This window comes from Equus caballus, chromosome 23, assembly GCF_041296265.1.
Source record: "Equus caballus isolate H_3958 breed thoroughbred chromosome 23, TB-T2T, whole genome shotgun sequence".
NCBI lineage: Eukaryota > Metazoa > Chordata > Mammalia > Perissodactyla > Equidae > Equus > Equus caballus.
Window position 1 is genome coordinate 18787649 of NC_091706.1, and position 22393 is coordinate 18810041.

Below are 22393 nucleotides of genomic sequence, written 5' to 3' on the forward strand. Positions count from 1 at the left end.
CTCACCCCGAGCCCGAATCAGCTCTCTTGGCCTGTCTCTATCCTCTTACTAACCTGCTCACAAACCTGCTCAGCACTGCCAGACCTGTGAGCTTGCTTTGCTCGTTAACAAAACTACTTTCTCCTGGCAACTGGCAGTTGGGGATGGAAAACATTTCACTTAATTGAGCCTATGGTTTACTTTTGGCAGGGAAGCGAGCTGGTTTGTGGTGGCATCCAGACAATGAGGACATTTGGCCAAGCCCCACTGCGTGCTCAGCTGAAGAATGAGCATTTGAGAAACAGGAGACCTACAGAGCCACTGTTCACATCGGATATGTGAGTCAAATGCCCTGATTAGAACACACAAATCAACACTTTCTTGGGGTGTGCTGTTATTTAGTGTAACACGTGGGAGTAAATGTGCATGTTTGGTCTTTGCGAGGCTGGAGAGTGGGGGCTGTTCAGAGGTGGGCCATCTCAGTTAGAAGCTTGGGCAGCATGCTTTCCCTCCCCTTTCCTTTTAAAGCCCAATATGTGCCTAGGACATTAATTCCAAATAGATTGTTTCCAGGAGTAACGGTGGCGGTCAGAAATGTTCACCATTTCCCTGGGGGTTTCCGTGTGTGACAATTCTGTTCATTAGGAAAATAGAAGTTGGAGACTCAGCTGCAAATATGGCCCAAGTAAGAGCCTCACCTGAGCTCCCTTATCCCATCCAAGGCCAAGGGGGCATGAGCATCTCCTTGCAGGCTATTGACCTAAGTCTTGGCATAGTTCTAGGGCGCTTGTCTCAAAGGTTCAGACCACAGACCCTGAGCTGCTTCTCTTCCCTCACCTACATGGAGAGCAGCAATTGTGTCTCACTACTTCGTTAGGATGTCCAGGCACTAGGTTGCCTTTAGGCAGTTTCTCGGAGTCCAAAGAATTGCTTAAGCTGAAAGGAAGAGAGCTTCCTCATCATTAGACTCTGAGCCCCACGAGGGCTGAGGCCTCATCACTTGTTCAATGCTGTGGCCTCAGTTCCTAGGTACATTGCACACAGAAGGCATTCGATAAATGCTTGTTGATGGGGTTATTCCAGTCCCAGCTTGTATCACTCTGGGTTTGAACCCACAGCACTCAACAGTAAATGATCACAGTGGTAAAGATTAGTTGTGCTTCTACACACACAAAAACACACATTCAGTGCAACTGAAAATTATGAGGTGCTGTGTTCATTATGAGCTCTGGGATTTGGGGTCTGTTTTGTCATATTCTAAGTGCCTTGCCTAACATAAAGAGGCACCAGTAACGATTTGATGAAACATATGTATGTGATAAAGAAGTGCACTGAAAAATCAAAATATTTACTCACTGACATATATTGCTGCACACCATCCACAAATTTGGGTCCAGATCCTTTCCTTAAATCCACCAATTTTGAGAGGTACTCATAGGCCACAAATTCACCGAAGAAGGTCTTATAACCTATGAGTTTGGCAACCATAAAGCTGTCTTGCCAGTTTACTCCCATCATCAAGGAAAAGGGCATGAAGATGTAGGAGCATATTATCTACAAAAAACAAAAATAGATACTTTATTAGAGTTGTGATTTGCTCCCGTTCTTCTGCCTCACCCTCACAAAGAGATTGTTCCCACCCTCTCTGTGTCACCTGTGGGCACAGAAATCCCTTCACATACCCTTGTCCATATTTATTCATTAGGAGTCAAGGTTGGAATTAGTCATATAAAGTGACCTGGATCCTTGGGATGGAGAGAATGACTGTATGTTGGGGGAAGGAGTCTCACAGGAGACAGAGAAAGAGCTGTGGGAAGATAGGGGATACATGAGAGGTTGGTGCTTGTGTACAAGTGCACTAGAGGCAGTAAGGGAAGGGGATTCACAAACCTATTTTATTTTTAAACAAAGATGGGCAGAAACAAAATGGAGGAGAAACATGATAGAATATACCTCGAAACTCAGCTGTGGGTAGTCAAACATGTTTCCAAACCAGGACAGGGCTGCGTTCACAAAAGACAACAGGGCCAGGAAGGCAATCAGATTCACAGCGATGTGTGCTACCACGGAGATGGATGAGGATGCTCCATGTGATGCGGCTTCTAGGAGATTCCTTGAATCACTTTATCGAAAAATAGCAATGGCAGAATTAACAAGGAGCTGTCAGCAGATGGACATCAGAGGTGTAGATATGGGGAAATCGGAGCTCATTCGGATGGAGAGACAAACTCTCAGGCCCATGCTGTGGTCAAAATCCTCACCTGGATTCCATGAAATCATGATGGGATTTATAATTACTGAGTGTAGGTGATGGGCTTATGTGTATATAACTGTTACACTACTCTTTTAATTGGGGGCATTTATTATTAAAAAGTTGAGAAAAGATAAAAATATTATAGGTTTTAAAAATTATACTTAATTAAAAGTAGCTACCCGAGAATATTTATAAAATATTCATGGTATAAACACTAATAATTCATGGAAGCCCAGGGCATCCATCAGGTAAGAAATGGAAGGTCACCCTCACCTTTGAGGCCCCCTCCCCACCAGTGCCCTTCCTTAATCTCATCCTCTTTAATCTGAGGTAACTGACTCCCTAGAAGTTGCTCATCATTCCCTTTCTTGTCAATTTCCCTATATGTCTGCATCCCTAAATAACATGCTGTGTAGGTTCACACATCTGCTAACTTTATAAGTGGAATCACACATATTCCATATATATAGTTTTTGACAACTTGCTTTTTCATTCATGGTTATGACTTTACCCACATGCAAACAAGGGGTGAATCTCAGAAACATGTTTGTTGATGTATTCTGTTCTTTAATGAAATACTTTTGAACATCCTAAATACCTTAGTCTTTTCCACCCTTTTAATTTGTTTTGCACAGGGCAAAAGAAAATGAACCAAATAGGGGTTAAGGATACCTATATCACACTTTCTTTCCCTATCATATAAGCCACTTCCAGAAATGGTCATTCTATGGCTTTGTAACAGTTTTAAATCAAAGCTCAGTGAACACTACACTATATTTAAAATAAAATATCTACATTGAAGTCAAGGAAATATAATGACATTCAGGTATTTGGAAAGGTTTTCAGCAAAAGCAATCTTGAGAAAGAAGAACAAAGCTGGAGGCATCACACTCTCTGATTTCAAACAATACTACAAATCTATAGTAATCGTAACAGTATGGCACTGGCACAAAAAGAGACACAGAGATCAATGGAACAGAATAGAAAGTGCAGAAATGAACCCCTGCTTATACGGTCAATTAATCTATGACAAAGGAGACAAGAATATACAAGGGAGGGGCTGGCCCCGTGGCCGAGTGGTTAAGTTCGCGCGCTCCGCTGCAGGCGGCCCAGTGTTTCGTCGGTTCGAATCCTGGGCGCGGACATGGCACTGCTCGTCAGACCACGCTGAGGCAGCGTCCCACATGCCACAAGTAGAGGAACCCACAACGAAGAATACACAACTATGTACCGGGGGGCTTTGGGGAGAAAAAGGAAAAAATAAAATCTTTAAAAAAAAAAAAAAAAAAAAAAAAAAAAAAAAAAAAAAAAAGAATATACAAGGGAGAAAACATAATCCGTTCAATAAGTTGTGTTGGAAAAACTGGACAGCCACATGCAAAAGAATGGAACAAGGCCACTTTCTTATACTATACACAAAAATAAATTCAAAATGGATTAAAGACTTAAATGTAAGACCTGAAACCATAAAACTCCTAGAAGAAAATGTAGGCAGTCAGCTTTTAGACATTGGTCTTAGCAATATTTTTATGGATCCGTCTCCTCAGGCAAAGGCAGCAAAAGCAAAAATTAACAAATGGAATTACATCAAACTAAAAAGTTTTTGCACAGCAAAGGAAGCCATGAAGAAAACCAAAAGGCAACCTACTGAATGGGAGAAGATATTCACAAATGATGTATCCAATAAGGGGGTGATAGCCAAAATGCATAAAGAACTCACACAACTCAATAGGATACAAACAAAAACTTCAATTAAAAAATGAGCAGAGGACCTGAATAGACATTTTTCCAAAGAAGATATACATATGGTCAACAGACACATGAAAAGATGCTCAACATCACTAATCATCAGGGAATGCAAATCAGTGCTACAATAAATTATCACTTCATACCTGTCAGAATGGCTATTATCAAAAAGATAAGAAATAAGTGTTGGTGAGGATGTGAAGAAAAGAGAACTCTCGTACACTGTGGGTGGGAATGTAAATTGGTGCAGCCACTATGGAAAACAGTATGCAGATTCCTCAAAAAATTAGAAATAGAACTACCATACAATCCAGCAATTCTACTTCTGGGCATTTATTCAAAGAAAATGAAAACACTAATTCAAAAAGATATATGCACCCCTATGTTCATTACAGCATTAGTTACAATAGCCAACATATGGAAGCAACCTAAGTGCTCATTGATAGATGGATGGATAAAGAAGACATGGCATATACATACGATGGAATATTACTCAGCCATAAAAAGGAACGAAATCATGCCATTTGTGACAACATGGATGAACCTAGAGGGTATTATGCTAAGTGATATAAGTCAGACAGAGAAAGACAAATACTCTATGATTTCACTTATATGTGGAATCTAAAAAACAAATGGATAAACATAACAAAACAGAAACAAACTCAAAGATACGGAGAACAAACTGGTAGTCACTAGAGGAGAGTGGGGGAGGGTGGGTGAAATAGGTGAAGGGGATTGAGAGGTAAAAACTTCCAGTTATAAAATAAAGAAGTCTTGGGGATGTAATGTACAGCACAGGGTATACAGTCAATAATATGGTAATAACTTTGTATGCTGACAGTTACTAGACTTGCTGTGGTCATTAATTCATAATTTATATAAATGTTGAATCACTATGTTGTACACCTGAAACTAATATTGTATGTCAGCTATATTTCAATGAAAAAAAAAGGTTTTCAAGTGTTGAAACAGGATTTTTGGGGGTGAAGTCTAATAGTCATTGGGAAATTAAATTCACTTTAATACTATAATTCATTATGCTCCCTTTGTCAATTTTTTGCTGTACTTTGAATGTGGAACTCCCTGACACCCCAGCTTGTATAGTCATTAATGAGGTGAATGTGTCTCACTTACCTCATTCCCATTTTCATGGCATTCTTGAGGGTTATTTTAGGTGTTTCTGTCTCAGGTCGAAGGAGTTTAGCCACAGCCAATGACGCGGGCGCTGACATAACTGAAGCAGTTAATAAGTGGGCAGGTGAAATCTGCAATTTTAGGAGAAAGAAGGCCAACTTAGGTTTAGCTTTTCTGTTGCGTTCAGGAAGAATGTCCCAAAAGCCTCACTAGGGAAGAGAAGGGCAGGAACTGTGTCTATGCCAGAAAACAGTGTTTCTTTGGAGGCTTGGAGGAGCTCAGGGAGCCAAGTTGGCATCACCGTGAGACTCAGAGGGAGGAATTGGTATGAATTGACCACATCCCTGGAGAGAGGCACAAAACCAAAGTCCGATTATTTTACAAGAGAATTAATCCCGTTCTGTAGGAGCTTTCACAGATCCCTCCACCTCTCTGTGGTCCTTTGGAATGTTCAAACAGTCCCTAGAGCTCATATTTCATCACATCTCGATTTAGATGGGGATGTCTGGGGCTGCGGGCATGGAAACCACCCTCTCTGTCTTCCTCGTGCTCTTCTGAAAGTTTGTGCCTTTACATAACACTCCTTTACGCAGAGTCCCTGTGATGTGTAAGCATCTCTGCTCTCCTCACTGCAGGTCTACTTACACTCTTTCCCCTCCCCTCCACACACCTTTATTGTTTCTGGATTCTCTTGCCTATCTTTTCAGAATTCCAGAATCAGCACCCCTTCCTACTCCCATTCCACCCAGCACATTTCCGCAGGCAGTGTTCCCACAGTGGTGGCAGAGTGGATCATCTGGGGATCCAGTGACAGTGCTGTTCCTGAGGTCTCCTTCACCCTTTTCCTCTTCCCTTTTCTTGCTGATCAGCTTCCGAGGCCTGGATGAAGTCCTGGAGTGAAACTCACCTATCTTGTAAGAACGCCCAGTGGCCTGGGTCACACGGCTGCTGTTGATCTCATCTCTCCCATGGGGGTTGCATCTGTATGTGGCTTGTTGGCTCTGTGCTTGGGGCACATGCCCCAGTTATCATAAGGCTCTCCATCCCTATGCTATTGACTACCGGTTCTCAAACGGGCTGTACATTGGAATCTGAGGAGTTAAAAAAATACTGATGCCTGGGTCTCATCCCAAGAGATTCTGGTTTAATTACTCTGGGGGATGGGCTTGGGTATTTGGGCTTTTAAAGGCTCCCAGGTGATTCTAATGTGCAGTAAAGGCTTGAGAACCACTGCTCTAGGTCAGGGTCAGATAACTTTTTCTGTAAAGGACCAGAGAGTAAATATTTTTGGCTTTTTGGGCCACAACTACTTAACTCCATAGCATGAAAGCTGCCATAAAGAAAGAAATAGGAGTAGCTGGTTTCCAGTATACATTCAGTTACAAGAGAAGAGGAGTGATCTAGAATTGGCCCATGGGTCATTCTTTGCTGACCTCTGGTTTAGATTGCCTTTACTAGTGTAACAGGTTTTTTCTTCACATGTTTATATTTTCAGCCAAAGTAGCCTCATAATATGATTGCATTCTGCCATGGTTGGATATGATTCACATTTGGGTGGCAGGGATATAAAAGTGAAGCCCCAAAACTCCTTTGGGGAACTCCATTCAAATGCCAAAGGAGCTGTGAGCAGCCATCCAGCAAAAAAGGACACTCTTTTGGCCTCCTTATCCAGCAGCAATGGTAAAGAAAAAGAGAAATGACAATAGCAAAGAAAGAAGAGGTTGCATTTTCCATGAATTGATCCCCAAACATTCTTACCCCAAAAGAAATGTATATGCCTAAGACACTTCCAGCCATGGTAGAGAACCCAGCGGTCATGATTGCATGGAGCTCAGACTTGGTGACGTGTGGTAAATATGGTCGGACCAGCAGTGCAGACTCCGTCTGGAAATGAAGAGTGAGTGACCAGATTAAGTGTTCCCTTTTAAGTCTTAGGAGGGTATGCCAATCTATTCAAAATTCCATCCTGTAAAGCAGTATTTCTAAGAGTGGATTGCAGACGAGCTCCATGAGCATCACCTGAAAACTCCATAGACGTGCAAATTCTTAGACTTACTGAATCAGAAACTCTGGGCATTGGAGCCAGCAATCTTGTTTTAAAAAGCCATCCAGGTGGTTCTGATGCATGCTCGATTTTGAGAACTACACCCTAGCTGTCTGGGTCATTTGAACTCTAGGTGAATGTGCATATAAAATCATGCGTAAAGTTTGCAACGTGTGCAAGGCCAATTCACACAAGGCCCCCACTTAGCCTGGGACTGGACTCTGCTGGCTGGGGACACTTTTCTAAGGTTGGAAAATCATTGGCCAAGAACCTCTGCCCAGTGGCCTGGCCTTGAGAACTGGGGATTCTGAAGCCACCGTGACTTCGCATCTTCCAGCTTCATCTTGATAGACCTTAAACCTCTTTGCTGACACCACAGGGAAATAGAGACGCAAGCAGAAAAAAAAATAACAAGGTCAGGTGCCCAGAGGCCTTTTCCTAATTGAGAATCAAGACCCCTTCTTCCCCCTGGGTGGAAAGGAATCAGGTAGCGTGTAGTTGTAAAGGCTTGAGTCCTCTCAAGGAAGGCAGGCGGCCTGCAGCCTCGGGCTCTTCATAAATAATAGCTGACCTTTTAGCATATTAGGTATCAGATTGAGCATGTGTGCAGTTTTACAATTTTCCCCTATTATTTCTAATTGTTCTATAAGAGTGAATGTGTTGAGCGTCAATTTATGGACTGAATAGAAATTCAGTACATGAGCCCTCTTACCCCGCAGGTAGGAGTAATCAACTCAAGATGGTGCCCTAATTAGTCCAGAGAGATCTTACGACTATAATTATAATAATTTGAGCTTCTAGGGAAGGAAGCATGGGCCCTGCTCTAAAGCCTGTGCTCCAGGTTAGCAGGCTGGGCTGGCCGAGAAGAAGGCTCAGCTGCTTGGAGCAGTCATAAGCCTGGGATCCGGGGCCATGTATTTTTCTGGGTGACTATTTTTGCTTCAAATCCAACCTCCTTGGGCAGCCGTGCTAGCGAGCACTCACACTTGGTTTCCTTGGTATGTGACTCCCTTCTGCCTGAAGCTCCATGTGCAGAGTGATGAGGATGACTATTGCTATTTCTCACTCATCCGTCCCTTAGGAATGCCGCTGTTTTGAGAGACACTCCTTTTGCATCATATTTCTTTGCTTAAATGGACTTCAGGCAAAAGAGCATTTAACCATGGGATGGAATGGGGAGTGAAAATGCTTTTGCTCATCAGCATTGATCCTCAGGCTCAGCAAAGACAGACTGTTGGCCAGTTCAGACAAGTTGAGAATGAACTTAGGTATCTATACAGCTGCACGGTTGTAGGTGGGAGCCTTTCCTGGTCTCTTTCATCGCCCTAGCCTTACACTACAGCAGGTGAGGCTGCCTGCTACGGGTTTGCAGGCTCGAGATAGTGGTGAACTCCATGTGAGCGAATGAGCTGCTCGCCTCTGAAGGGTGGGCCAGAGGCCTCAACAATTCTATAAGTTCAGAAAAGACTGGTGGAGAATCTCTGCATGAGAAGCTTTGACAAAATGACTCAATTTTTCGTCCTCTCCATCAAATTTCCAGAACCCCAATGCCGCAATCGGAATTGAGACTCTTGGAAGGGATCTCTCTCTCCCTCTGTCTCTGTCTTTTTCTCTCTCTGGAATCTGGACTTTCTTAATGTCGAGGGGTCCTTATTTTGACACTCTTCCCTCTACACTAAAAGAAATAAAACCATCATATTTTTTTATTTCACTTTCTGGAAGTCCATTTCAGAGGTGTTTTGTTTTGTTGATATTATAACTTACAAGTCCGACGAATATATTGCCAGCAGCAACTACAGACTCAATAGGAGATGATCCCATAGTAACCAGCATGACCCATCCAATCTAAAAGGGGACAAGGGACAAAGTCAGTGAAGAGCTATTTGTACACACAAAACTTCAGAGTAGGGATAAAATCTTTGGAGGAAAACGCTGAGGCCTTCAACAACTGTGGGCAGGCCAGCAATGTGCTAACTGTGAGGACATCTTACCTAGTCCTCAGAGCAGGCCAATCACACCCTCCTATTGGAGGGGTAAGTCTGAGTCATTGTACGTACTTTCAACATCATGCGAATGAATTTCCACTGAAGCGTTGTGGACGAGTCATAAGTTATAATAATTGCTGACAGTAACGGCAGGCTTACTGCATTCCAGGCAGTTTTGAGCCCTTGATCTGAGTGACACTTTAATCCACACAATAACCCTTAAAGGAAAGTCCTATAATTATGCCCATTTGATAGAAGAGGAAATTGAGGCACAGAAGAGTTTAGCTGTTTTGTCAAAAACCACGCAGCTAATAAGTAGTGGCGCGTAGTTGACATTTGCCCTTTTCTACTTAACGCTCAAGCAGATGTGGTTTATGGTCCCACTTTCGTAGTGGCCCTTCCGACGGGAGACTGTGGTGTCCACCTCAGGATGGGGACTTCCTGTGGCATTCTTTCTCCTTAGACATGGGCACAGTAGTTCTGAATGCTTAAATCAACAATTGGAAAATTGTGGGCCTTGGTGCTCTTGCTGAAATTGTGAATTCTGCTGGTATTCTGGTTCTCTCTCTCTCTCCATTTTATTTATCAACAGGGATCCAAGGAAGGCTGGGTTGTGCCCAAACCCTGTGTGCACGGCCTCGCTCTCGTGTGCGCTCAAATCAGCTTACACGTTTCGTAGATTTCTGGTCTAACATGTGACTGTAGGACTGACAGTTATTGGGCCAGCAGGAATGAGATTAACTTTTTAGACTTAAAAAAAAATTTATGGGCTTATAAAACTCCCTGAGGAGTGAAAAGCAGCTTCCCCTTCCTGCTCTGATTCCCAGCAGCTTCCAGACCAGAGTGCCCCCTTTTGGAACCTCCTGTGGAAAAGCAGTGACTCTGCATAAGGCACAGGGTGGTCCCAAGACGGAGGACAGTGCTGTTTCCCCCGGCAGGTGTGGGACCTGTAGGAGTCAATTCTGTGGCTAAAGAAGTAATTGTTAAGGTGTCATGAAGATATAAGTGGGTTGCAAGTCAAAGCCCTGTCAGAAGTCCCTGAGATAGAGTTCCCTCTAGGGACACATGTAGGATTTTTGGGTTTGAATCCAATAACTCGGGGTAGAGGGTAGAGCTTGGTAGGAAGAGAGAAGCACTTTGGAAAACTCTGAATAAATAGACTCTGAATAAATAGGACTTTGTCCCTGAAATAATCAGCTGTACACCCATCACCCAAACCCTCTGGTCCTGTACCTTTCTAATGATCCACTGCATCAGTCTGAGGTAGTAGAGCATGGACATGACGGCGCCAAAAAAAACCACCATTGGCAGGACCTGGAGGAGGAGATAAAGCAATCGTGGGCTAACGTTGGCCTCAGGAGAATTAGTAGGTTTCAGATCAGTCTCCTTTCTACCTCCTTTGCCTCCTCTGAAACGTCATAAAAATACTGGAAACTCCCCTTGAACTAAACAACACTTTTATCAGGCAGCTGCCCCATCTACAGTCTCTTATTCTAATTTGCTCTAGATAAGCTGGAGTATATTTCATCGTAAACAATATTTTTTTCCCTCTGCTGTAATGATCTTTTCTTCCTTTAGTGTCTCAGAGAAGGAATGAAGGTTTGGAGGAATTTGTAATAGGGAGGCTTAACAAACCGAAGGCCACTGGCAGATGTTCTTGTTCTGATATTAAATAGACACGAGCTTCACCGCTTATTAGCAGAGTAACCTGGGTCAAGATTAAGTGCCAGCAACCTCAGATCCTTATTCAAAGTGGCTGCACAGATCAGATAGAGCATAGTAGGTCCTCACACACAGTGCCTCCTATGGAGGAAAATTTTAGAAAGATAATTATTTTAGAGAGAGAATTATTTTAGCTTTTAGAAAGATAATTATTTTACTTATAGACTTTTGAATCACTAAGAAACGGTTAAACTTTGGAAACCAGCTTACTTCTGTGTTCACAAAGGTTGTCCTTTCCTAGATCCTATTTTCCTGATGCTCTTTGGGTGCCTTCAGTGCAGCCTGTGTGTCTACAGGGAGCCGTGTCTCCCCTGCAGAGACCACACAGAGCTGCGGTCTCAGTCCCTCCCCACCCCTACCCCTCCACACCCCTTCCCCTCTGCTCCCCAGCTAAATGGCCAGGGACAAGCTGCCACCAGAGGCTCAGAATGACTAGGACAATTTGTACAGGATCCAATTTAGGAAACTCTATTTATACTATATATTAGAAGACACTCTGTGCCATCATTCAGAGCTCACGCACTTGCGTGCTTTTGTTGGCTTTAATGGGTGGGCAGAACCTTCCTGAAAGTGTCAGGGAGTCGAAGGGGCTCATCTCTTGAATGTGCCCACGGGGATTCTGTGCTGGCAGAGAGGATGGAGGCTACTGCCCTGGGGGGAGCGGGCGGGAGGTCTGAGATGCCTTCTTTGTGACTTTATTTTTTCTAATTCTGGATTCAGATCACAATATCAGCATATTTTCATCTCAATTTGTAAACACTTGACCTTTCAGAGATGGCTAAGTTATCTCAGCACCAAAGCATCAAATCAGCAGTTTAAGAAAATGTCCAATCTAACAGTTGGCCTAACTGAAACTGGGGTAATTTGGAGGTAAATTGGAAGTCCCTAAGTGAGAAGACAGTTTAGAAGTATAGGAACAATAATACACCAAAAAAAGGAAAGCTGAAGAAAAAGCCAAATGCATCTTTCTGACTCATTGACCAGCATCTTTAGGGACTTCCCAGAGGACAGTGACTTCCTGGGGCTTGTGGGAGCCCTGAGAGGGAATTGATGAGGCTGGGCATGGGGCCAGGTTGCCTTTCCACTGTAAAATAACATCCTTCTTTGGCTGGGAGAAGGTCCAGCCCCCAGGCCTCCCTAGGCAAAGGCTGTGCTGAGGGAAAATGGGAATGGTTTAGCACGAGTATGGTTCTGGAAGAACAGAGGCCGATGTGGGTGTCCAGTTGTCCTGATTGGCCTAGGACTGAGAGTTTCCTGAGCACAGACCTGTCACCGATCCTGGACCTAGCAGCCATTATTGGCCATATGCCTGTTCATGGCCAGGTACCTAATGTTCTTTTCCCTGAAATCTCAGATACTGTTGCCCCACGTGGTTTTTCATAAGTATCTCAGACAATGCTACAAGCCCTCCAAAAGTATTCCAAAATTTCTGACCCCTCTAGATGTTTCTCTTAATGCTATAGTAACAAAGTAAACATTTATAATCTACTGACTTCAGATAAAATTGTCATGAGAAAGGACAGTGGTGTGCTGTGCACCTATGATGTGCCCAGCAGCTGTACGCCTGGTTTCTGGTAGTTGGGTTCTATCCGAACATATACAAAGACTGAGAAGTTACTGAAAAGGATGTGACTCCATAGAAAAGGGTTTGGCTTTACCTTAAATGCCAAGAAGTGGTCTTTGTAGTTCTCACCAAAGAGAAATGAAGCACCAGCGTCAGTGTGCTCCAAGAAGTTCTGAGATAAAGAAAGGGCAAGAGGAGACCATTATAACCCCTGAAGTGGTGGTTACTGTCCCCAGGACCCACCAGGCCCTGCAGAGGGTGAGGACCCAGCAAACTTGTTGGGTAGACTTGGAGAGTTAATTTTGTCAGCTTTTCTCCCCGCAGTGGGTGGCACGAGAGTGTATTTTTGAACTATAACTGTGCACAGACTTCCCGGCATTTCTAACATTCAGTGTGAGTCTAGGGTGCTAAAGAATAAGCTGGGTGTGGTAATTTGCTGCAGAAGCAATAGATGGCACATGAGTGGCACTGCTGACCACTAGATGCAAAGAGAGTCTGTCTCTCTGTTTGTGGAACCGTCTTAGAATTGTGACACCCCTTTGGCAGGATGAAGGGGGCAACTGGGAGAGGGGAGAGATGTAGTGGATGGTATGGGTGAGGGGCAAAAATAAGATTAATAAACTGGACAGATTAACATTTGACACATAAAATTATTTGTCTAACTCATGCTATGAAATTGAAATTTGAGTCAACTCATGCAGAAAAATAAACCTATTTCTGACATATCTTGACGATTATATTCAAATGTTAAAACACTAAAAGTAAGATATTCTTTCTGAACCCAACTTACCTCAACTTGGTTGCCCAACCACTGAAAAGCCATAAGTCCAGGGCCGGTCCTTAGTATTAAGAGCCCAAGAAGAAACTGTAACCCAATTCCCCAAAAGACAGGCCTCCAGCGAACCTATGGAGAAAGATGGAGAGAGATGTATCTTATTAGAGGGTGAATGCTGACCTCAGCATAAACGCCCAGAGCCTCACTGTTTCCTCAGTAGCTTCTCACACGTGGCTTGTGATCCACCTTCTCTGGGAGACCCAAGCAGTTATGAATAGAGAGTCCCTTAATAAACTCATACCCAGAAATCTCAAGGTTGTATTCTCTCTTTCTAAATCTGAGTTTGAAGCCTTCAGTCTCAAGGGAGTATGTAATCATTATGTCATGATAAAACAACTTAGACCCAAAGAGGTGTCTTAGCAGGGCCACAAGGAGGAAGGATCTACCCTTGCTGGTTACACTGTAAATATTTAATACATATAATTATTTCCACTGTCTGGAAGATGGAGAGGCAGAACATGACTTTTCTGTGCATCCTAGGTTTGTTGATCTGACAAACTGTAAGTGAATTAAGTGAAAGAAATTCCACCTTGTTGAGGGGCTCTCATTTTGCTGTAAAAGGAGCCTCTTATCTCTAATGCAGACCCAGGGAGAGCAGAGTCATGGACAATCAGCTGCGTTCATTTTTGGTGCAGAGCTGAGTGGCCTGCAAAGAACTATGGGAGTGGAGGCATAGAACACAGCAGAGATGTTCACAGGGCAAAGAAGTGGATCACATTAGGTGATGTGATCTCTGCCTAACGCTTTCTTTTGAGTGGTCACCTTTCAGCCAGTGAAGTCTTCCAGAATTTGCCATTATGAGTCATTTGTGAAGAACTGATGTCTCAGAATTCTTGCCCATGTGTTGGGTTACTGACTGACAGAACAAGGATGAGGTTGGAATTCAATGTGAACAAAACTGTTCAACGACAAACTTTTGGAGTAAAATAGCCAAAATTACAAATGGGAATTTGATAAACTGCAGAATCCAATGGTAGAATATTAGATTATTTACTGGCCTGGGGAAATCTGGATCAAAATGGATGCATTCTCTTTGAATGTGTGTTTGATGGGGAGAGGGGTGGCCACGAGTAGAAGTTCGACTTGACAGTACACAACATCTCACTGAGTGTGTAACTGGAAAATTACTGAGAATGAACAATGAGAACGTGACGGTTCTATGAAAGTTCAGGAAGAAGTGCCCCCTAGGCACTCAAAATATCATAGCAAGGTAAGAAAAATACTGAATAACAGTTAAATTCTCTCACACTCATTACTTTGAGCAATTTACACATGAGAAAAAAGAGAGAAAAAAACAGAAAAGATGAATTTGATACTTACTTTGGTTGGGTGCTTGGAGAATAGAAATAGCAGGATAACGTACACTATGAGCCCACCGAAGGACACCAGCTGCTGTTGGCCCAATTTGGCAGTGTCAAAGATCAGCCAGAAGACAACTCCCAGGATCAGAGAGCTCCAAATCACCCTGAGAGAACCAGAAAGGGGGAATCAATTGTTGTATTTGTGGCTCATTTGTAGCATCCAAGTGCTAACTTGGAAATCTTAATCAGGCTTAAACCAACAAACAAAGAATATTAAGAGTAACACACTCTGGCACCAGGAAGTTATGCTTCTAGAAATTGCAACATACCCTCTTTTAGTGTGACTATAAAGTCAAAGAGCGAAAACATTAAGCAATGTGTCCCCCTCATTCCACAGCCCTTGGGCCGTTCAAGGACATCTAAAGGGGTCAGAGAGAAGAAAGGATGTTTGGAGAGAAGTCTGATGATTTCTTTCAGAGATCTATGGGGAGTCCTCACCTCCATTTTGGAGGATGCGTGAGGTGTTACTTTCTTCCCTTTAAGGGAGAATTTGAAATGCATTCTCTGCAGTTGGGGGACCTCACCCGAGCCCCAGAGAGCCAAGTTGGACCTTACAGTAGATTCAACTCCCTGGGGAATCAGGTGGGCATGGCCAGGCTGACTCACAGCTTGGATGGCAGAACCAGAAAGGGTGCTGTGTTGGGATTACACAACCCTGGTTTATTAGGCCAAGGATGGGTGAAGTTTCCTGGTAGATCCCAGGTGGGCTATGCTGGGGAGAATGGGCCCTGGGTCCTACCCAGCAGGGCCACCTGGAGGGAGAGAAGATCCCACAGAGAGAGGCTGTGAGAAATGCCCTGCGTGGTCCCCCACAGGACATGGGCTCTGTAGGAGAGGATTGGCTTTAATAATTCACAGACCCTTCCTCTGAAGGAGGCTAGCTTCATGCCTAGAGCAGAGGGTCACCTCCCCAAGTGAGAACCATCCCATCCTTTGGACAACATCTTATCATTTAGTGGCAGTTGAAAGTAAGGCAGTTTGTGGGGACATTTGAACATATCTCAAATGAGTCATTACCTTATTGAGGTCTTGATTTCCTGTTTATAAAATTTTACAATAAAATATAATATATATAATATCTATATAATATTATATATAATATAATATAAATATAATATATAAAAGGAAGGCATTTTAATAGACTATTTCCTAGGTTTTCTCTAGCTTCAATATCCCACAATGAGGAAGCAATTTCAGAACACAGTTTTGGAAGAGTTTTCGAAAAAACTAAGCTCCTTTTCAATGGCAGTAAGAGAACCAACTGCATTTACCACTTCAGCCAGGACCAATGTCTGTCCAGAAGCCTTCTGCCAGGAGACAGGAGTTCTTTGACACGATGCTCATATTTGGCCATAAAGTGATCCCAGACCACAAAGAAGATGGTAGCCACGGTGATCACGAAGAGAGGAAGGGCTTGGTGAAAGTTGAGGGCACACGCAGCGATCACCATAGCCAGGTAAACTGCCAGGAAGCAGACACAGATGGGGACCATCAGCACCAGCTGGAGACCAGCCACAGCACCAATCAGCTCCACCAAGGGGGGTTCAGTCAAGGGAGCATTGAAGGCGGGAGAGCTCGTGATAGGGCTGTGGGCTCCTCTGATTATAAGTAGTGGATTTTGGGAGCTTCTGTTGTTTTTCCAAGCAAGTCCCTAACAATGTCACCATGAACGCTAGGAGGACAGCGTGCTAAGTCTTTTTCTCTTATAGAACCTTCTGAGTTCTCAAATCCTGATGCTTCATCACCGGGCCTCTCACTCAGTGCTAACCACTTTTTTCTGGCATTCAGACTTGGCAGGCAAACTTCCGTCAGCGAAAGGCCAGGCGTTGAAGCAACCACTGACTAAAGGTATTGATTCCGCTGGTTTGCAGCTCAGATTTGGCCTAAGCTTGAGTAGGAAAACGGGCCCACCAACAATCTCTAAGTGTCCCGGGATCTCTACAGGAAAGGGGAAGGGGTGGGGCAATTACCAAGGGGGCTGCTTTTGAAGAGGAGGTTGTAGGATAAGAACAACAAGGTTTCCTGTTAAAGGTCACCAAACACTGTCTGCAGGTTAAATGTGGCCTGCCATGTGCTTTGTAGGTGGCAAGTACAGCTGTATTTTTATGTTTGTATCTGTCTTCTACAAATAAAGTCTCATGGGAACACAGCCACACTGTCTGTGTGCTTTTGTCCCATAAGGCAGTTACGTTGGTTTCACCACATGGCGGTGCAAAGCCTGAGACACCATCTGGCCTGGAACACAGAAAGTTTATGGCTCTTCCCTGTTCCTGCAGTGTGAGCACCAGCAGATCCACTGACCTCAGGGAGCAGTGGTCTTGGGTTAATGTCTCTGGACTTGGGTGGGAGGGTCCCATCTTATAGACGGGAGTGCTCTTTAAAATGGGCTGCAGAGCCCTTTGCTTGAAGGGAGCAAAAGTGGAGATGTGCTCATCTGTAAGGACAGTACGGTTCTGCCTTCAGGAAAGAAGAGTGGGCTACCTGAACCCCGGCTCTTCCTCGTGTTGTGTTTGCATAGAGTATTAATTGCTTATATTTCCCCTGCAATTAGGTTTCTGCCCTGTGATTATCACCATGTTTTCTAGTTGCCTGGATTTGATGAACCAGCCCTCAAATCCACACCATAGTCACAAAAGCCACAGGAGTAGGGGACCTAAAACATTAGCTGCTGGCACAAAAACTGAACAGGGAACCACTCTGCATAGGTGTCCCACGCTGAGACCCCTCCCTCCGCCCAGGGGCTTCCTGATTGAATTCTCTCCCTTTCTGTATGATTCTGTGAGGTCCAGGACAGGGGGGAGACTTATTTTCTTTCCACAGAAAGCTAATATTTGGGGGATCCATGAAAAGAGACATGCGATCCATCCCCCTTTGTTATTTACCTGTTAATAAGATGCCCCAGAGGATATACCGAAGGGTGGTTTTGTGTTTCTGATAAAAATCCTGAACTGTACCATACTTCCTCTCCAGATACCTGTCAGAAGACAAAAGCAAAAAGGCCAGACAGAAGTCAACACCAAAATAATGAAACGAACTGGCAGCTAAGGCTGGATGGGGCTTTGTATATCAAGCAAGCAAACAACCAAACTCATGAAGTACATGTCCTACAATATAGAAACGGGAAACTCCTTTCATTTTAGACTAAAAAGCAGCCATGGTTTCGATCCGTCTTTGCTGAATGCATGTGATTTGCTGAATTGAATGAGGGGTGACAGAGATGAGAAAATGTGCTCCTGGAAATGGAACAAGGGAGATGGAAAACTAACCAAAAACTGAAAATAAATCATAGAACGAGGGTGTTTCTCACTGGACTATTAGGGCCTCCATTAGCTTTTAAGCCACTGTCTTTAAATGTAAACATTTCAAAAGAAATAAAAATCCAATGAACTGTCATCCCTTCTGGTTACACAAAGTTTGAGGAAGCCGGTGGTTCCCTGTCCTCGCTCACCATACTTTTTAGCGGGAGGCTGACAGACTTCACTGGGTGCTTGAAATGTAAAGAAGGATTTTGTGGATTTGAGAGCTATTAACCAGTAGGTTGTCATACAGCTTTCTCAGAAAGTTCTAGAATTGTTGGCAGGTCTTCTTTTGTGTCCAGAGTTTTGTTATGGGGTGGTGGGTATGTTTCCAGACTAAATGTGTGTCCCCCTCTTCGTGAGTTAATCAATCAATCTGCACCAGAAGCAATTGTCACATAAAGCAGAAATTTTGTTTGCCGGCATGCAGGAAAGAAAATGGAGACCGTAGGGAATAATTCACAAAGCTATGGCTCTCTGAGCATGGGAAGTGCGTACATTTATTTGGGATAGGGAATGAATATTCAAAGGGGAAACTTTCATCATCTCATGTAGAGGCTGGCAGAAGCTTGCACATGCGTGGTTTGAAATCTACATGCATCACATAATCTAACAATGGCTGCCTTGCCCCTCCCAGAGGAGAATTTACGATGTTAATGAGGGCAGATTACTTCCGTGCAACTCCCCGCCTGTCTGCGTAGGCATCATTTTTGTCACTCTGGTCAGGTTCAGAGCTAGTAGGTCCAGGGTGGTTGTCACTTTGAGCTTCTTCCTCGTGCATAGCTGAAACCGCATAAGCTCAAGACGCCAAAGTTGTTGGAGAGAAGAATGTCCGCGCCCTTCAAGAAGACAAGAGAATTAGGTCAAACACAAAAGGTTAGAGTTTAGGCAGGACAAGAGAAGCGAATTAAAGTCCATGGCTGGTGAGAGAATCCCTCCTCTACTTTTATCCTGTTCCTCATTCTTGCGGCGTGGAGCAAAGCTTCATCTTCTGTAATTACTTCCTCCTCAGTGTGGGTGTTGTCATAGGGGCTGGTAGAGGAGTAGAACTTTTCCCGCTGGTCTAAGGTAAGTCTGTAGGTCACCAGGCATAGCTCCAAGTTGTTCATATCCTTGATTAACAGGGAGGTGGCAGTTACAGCTCTCAGGCATGAAGGCCATCTTTTTGCCATGGTGTCTAGCTGCTTTGAGAAACAGGCTATCACTCTCTTTAAGGGTCCCAACATTGGGGCTAATCCTCCCAGAGTTACTCCTTGTCTTTCATGAAGGTACAAGTCAGATGGTTTGCTCAGGTCTGGTAAGGCCAGTGCAGGTGCTTCTATTAGTAAGTTTCTAGGATTACTGAAAGCTTGGTCACATAGCTCATCCCATTCAGAGGGGTCCGTTTCTGGACCCTGTAATTTGTCATAGAGAGCCTTAGCAATCAACCCCAATTAGGGATCCACATGTGCCATCTCAAGAATGAGATCCTCATAGCGCTTACATGTTCTTGGTGGAGAAGTTGATATATTACCATTTTCCTCTCTTGAGGAAGGTTGTGCTGCCCTTTTGAAATAATAAACCCCAAGTACTTTAGAGTCTCTTTAGATATCAGTGTTTTCCCTTAGACACTTTATATCTCTTACTGACTAAGAAGTTTAGCATGGTCACCGTGTTCTCATCAGAGATTTTCTTAGACGAACTGGCTGCTAGGATGCCATCCACACAGTGCTTTGTTTTAATTTTAATTCCCTTAAATCTTGGCCCAGAATTTCCCCCCAAATTGTAAGGGAGTTTTTAAATCCATGGAGTAAGACAGCCCAGCAGTATTGTTGTTTCTGGCGGGAGTCTGGGTCCTCCCATTCAAAGACAGAAATCTCTTGGGACTCAGGGTCCAATGGGACATAAAATAAAGCATCTTTTAATCTAGTGCTGTCTGAAACACGCTGTCCCAGGGAGATTAGCCAGCAGGTGTAAGGATGAGGTCCTACAGGACGTGGGTCTTGGACTATTTTGTTGACAGCCCTAAGGTCTTGAACAAATCTGTACTCCCCCTTTCCTGGCTTTTTAATGGGTAAAATGGGAACGTTACATGGGTAGCTATATGGCCTGCTTATTCCTTGTTTTAAAGTTTGTCAAATTACAGGAGGGATTTTTCTTATGGCTTCTGACTTTAGGGGATATTGTTATGCCAGAGGCCAGTGGTCTATCTGCTTTAAGTCCACCTTTACAGGTATGGCAGTGACTGCCTGTCCCATTTGTCCTTGTGTCCATACCTCCGAGTTGGCTTGGCTTAGAATGTTTGGGGAATTTCCTCCTTTTCAGGTACTGGTACGTTTGTAACAAACCCATGAGCTCGACCTCCCAATTTTTGAGAACTTGGATTTCTATTTTGTCTTGTTCCAAGTTTATTGAGGTCCCTAGTTTTGATAACATGTCCCTCCTGAGGAGAGGAACAGGGTATTCTGGCAGATATAGAAAAGAACATCTTAATGTTTTTGATCTTATTTCACAGGTCAAGTGCTCCAGAAAACTTCTGGTCTCTCCTCTACCTAATACTCCTTGTCTATCACATGTTTATTTGAAAGGGTTCCTTTTTAGGTATTTAACACCAGGAATGTGGCCCCAGCATTGAGCAAAAATTCAACATGCCATCCTCCCACTGCTAAGGTTCCCTGGGGCTCTTCTGGGGAGATGAGGACTGGTTGCCTGGAGCCAAACTTGGAGCCCCAGGGCCCCATCACATCTCATCTGTAGTCATGGGCTTGGTCTTGTCTGATCCCTTCCCTCCCTGGGGTTGGTTCGGACAATCCCAATGCGCTTCTCATCTGTAGTAGCACACTGATTAAGCCCCAACTTCGTTGGTGACCTTTGTGTGACCCCGCTGTGGGGGGCCAGGGTCACTCACCTGTGGCATCTTCTTCTCCCTTTGGTGACCTCGAGAAGACTGGAGGTCCACCAAGAGCAGAGTAGCTTGCCTCTGCAACTCTTGGTCATCTTTCATTTCTTCTGTCATATCTCGGGTGTTGAACACCCTGAAGCCTACCTCCACTAACTGTGCAGACCTGGTATCAGGCTCTATTGTCAACTTTTGGAGTTTCCTATGGATACCTGGAGCACTTTGAGATGTGAAACAGGTATCAAGGACCACTTACATCAATAACATTTACCCGTATGATATAACCTGAGAAAGTTTATTATTATTTATTTGATAATTTATGTAATTTAATACACCAAATAAGCCTAACTAGTTTAATATCGCTGGCTTTATTGAAAGAGAGAGCAAATTCTTTGAGAAGTCCCCAGAGTGCTATTGGAAACCCCTCAAAAGAAAGACTTTACTTAGGGCTTGAACCTTGGGGAAATTTGTAAAAAAAAAAATAGCAAAGGGTTTTAAAACACTTGGTCAAATAGGAAATAATGTTTAGTTATCCATTTAGTCAAGGTGACAACAGAAAATGTCACAGGCAAACAGAGAGAGTGAAATAGTCTAAAAAGAAAACCTGAATAGAGAGACTTCAGCCTCCTTGAGCATAGCAAGCTATTTTAACCAAACATAGATTGTCTGCATTGTAAGTAGACTCACTCAAAAGCAAAGAAAAAAAACCTTTCATAATCTCTTTATCAAGAATGGACCAAACTTTAAGATTATCCATTTAAGAGAGAGAAACCCAAATTTTTAATTTCTTAAGTTGCTTTTGATATAGAAACATTTATTTAATTGAATTTATTTTAATCTTAGTCAACTATGTATAAAACTCTTTTCTTGGGGTTTTTACTTTCACAAACCTTCTGTCACTTGCTTCTTACATTTAGAATTTGTTCTATGTCTTCCTCCGTTTTTTTCCTAGTACTCTAGGACAAGCTTATCTTTTTTAACAGAAAAAATAAAAATATCTCTAATCTTTATGTCTTCTTTACTGAAAACATACATTTTACTTTCCTTGATTACAAAGATGTTTCCCTTATTAACTTTTAGTAGCTTTTTTTTACTGAGGAAGCTTCGCCCTGAGCTAACATCTGTGCCAACCTTCCTCTATTTTTTTGTAGATGGAGCACTTCCACAACGGGCTGGTGGGCAGAGTTGGTCTGTGCCCAGGACCTGAACCTGAGAACCTGGGCTCCCAAAGCAGAGCGCATCAAACTTGAACCACTCGGCCACAAGGCTGGGCCCAAATTTAATCATATGTATTAATTAGAATTTTTAGCCATTACAAACTTTGATTTTGTCTGTGAAAACTAAGAAGTAAGTAATTACATACTGTCTTTTACGTTAGTATTCTGTAGCTTGGCGTATTTATAAATAATTTTTATAATTTTTAGAAACATGTTACTTCATAGCATAATCTTTTAATAAAATATAGGACATGTTTACTAATAGACCTGAACATCTTTTAGTTTTTTTTTGTAACAAGAAGCCAAAAGATTAACCTTTATCTGGTATTTTATCCTCCTTAGAAATTATCTAGCTATTTAAGGAATTTTTTATCATTT

General features: G+C 43.2%; 1 protein-coding gene and 1 long non-coding RNA gene across 12 annotated transcripts in view; one reads left to right on the forward strand and one right to left on the reverse strand.

The window, feature by feature from the left end:
* Positions 1-22393, reverse strand: part of LOC100054260 (solute carrier family 28 member 3) — a 75186-nt gene that overhangs the window by 14039 nt on the left and 38754 nt on the right. For 6 of the 11 annotated variants that reach the window (XR_011431440.1, XM_070248513.1, XM_070248514.1 and 3 more), the window contains 12 exons: positions 18592-18759; positions 17507-17598; positions 15896-16085; positions 14584-14728; positions 13219-13332; positions 12523-12600; positions 10376-10456; positions 8922-9002; positions 6872-6997; positions 5114-5244; positions 1933-2101; positions 1336-1533 (listed from right to left, as the gene is read on the reverse strand). Coding sequence is in view for 9 of the 11 variants with exons in the window: in XM_070248513.1 (XP_070104614.1) it covers positions 1336-1533; positions 1933-2101; positions 5114-5244; positions 6872-6997; positions 8922-9002; positions 10376-10456; positions 12523-12600; positions 13219-13332; positions 14584-14728; positions 15896-16085; positions 17507-17598; positions 18592-18701 (1515 nt within the window). In the remaining 2 variants the exon portion in view is untranslated. Of the gene's footprint in view, positions 1-1335; positions 1534-1932; positions 2102-5113; positions 5245-6871; positions 6998-8921; positions 9003-10375; positions 10457-12522; positions 12601-13218; positions 13333-14583; positions 14729-15895; positions 16086-17506; positions 17599-18569; positions 18760-22393 lie in introns of all 11 variants that reach the window. The other 5 variants (XR_011431439.1, XM_070248510.1, XM_014735393.3 and 2 more) reach the window with 2 other exon arrangements.
* On the forward strand, positions 183-22345 carry LOC138920368 (uncharacterized). The gene is made up of 2 exons (XR_011431441.1): positions 183-317; positions 21950-22345. It is a non-coding gene; the product is annotated as an uncharacterized lncRNA (long non-coding RNA).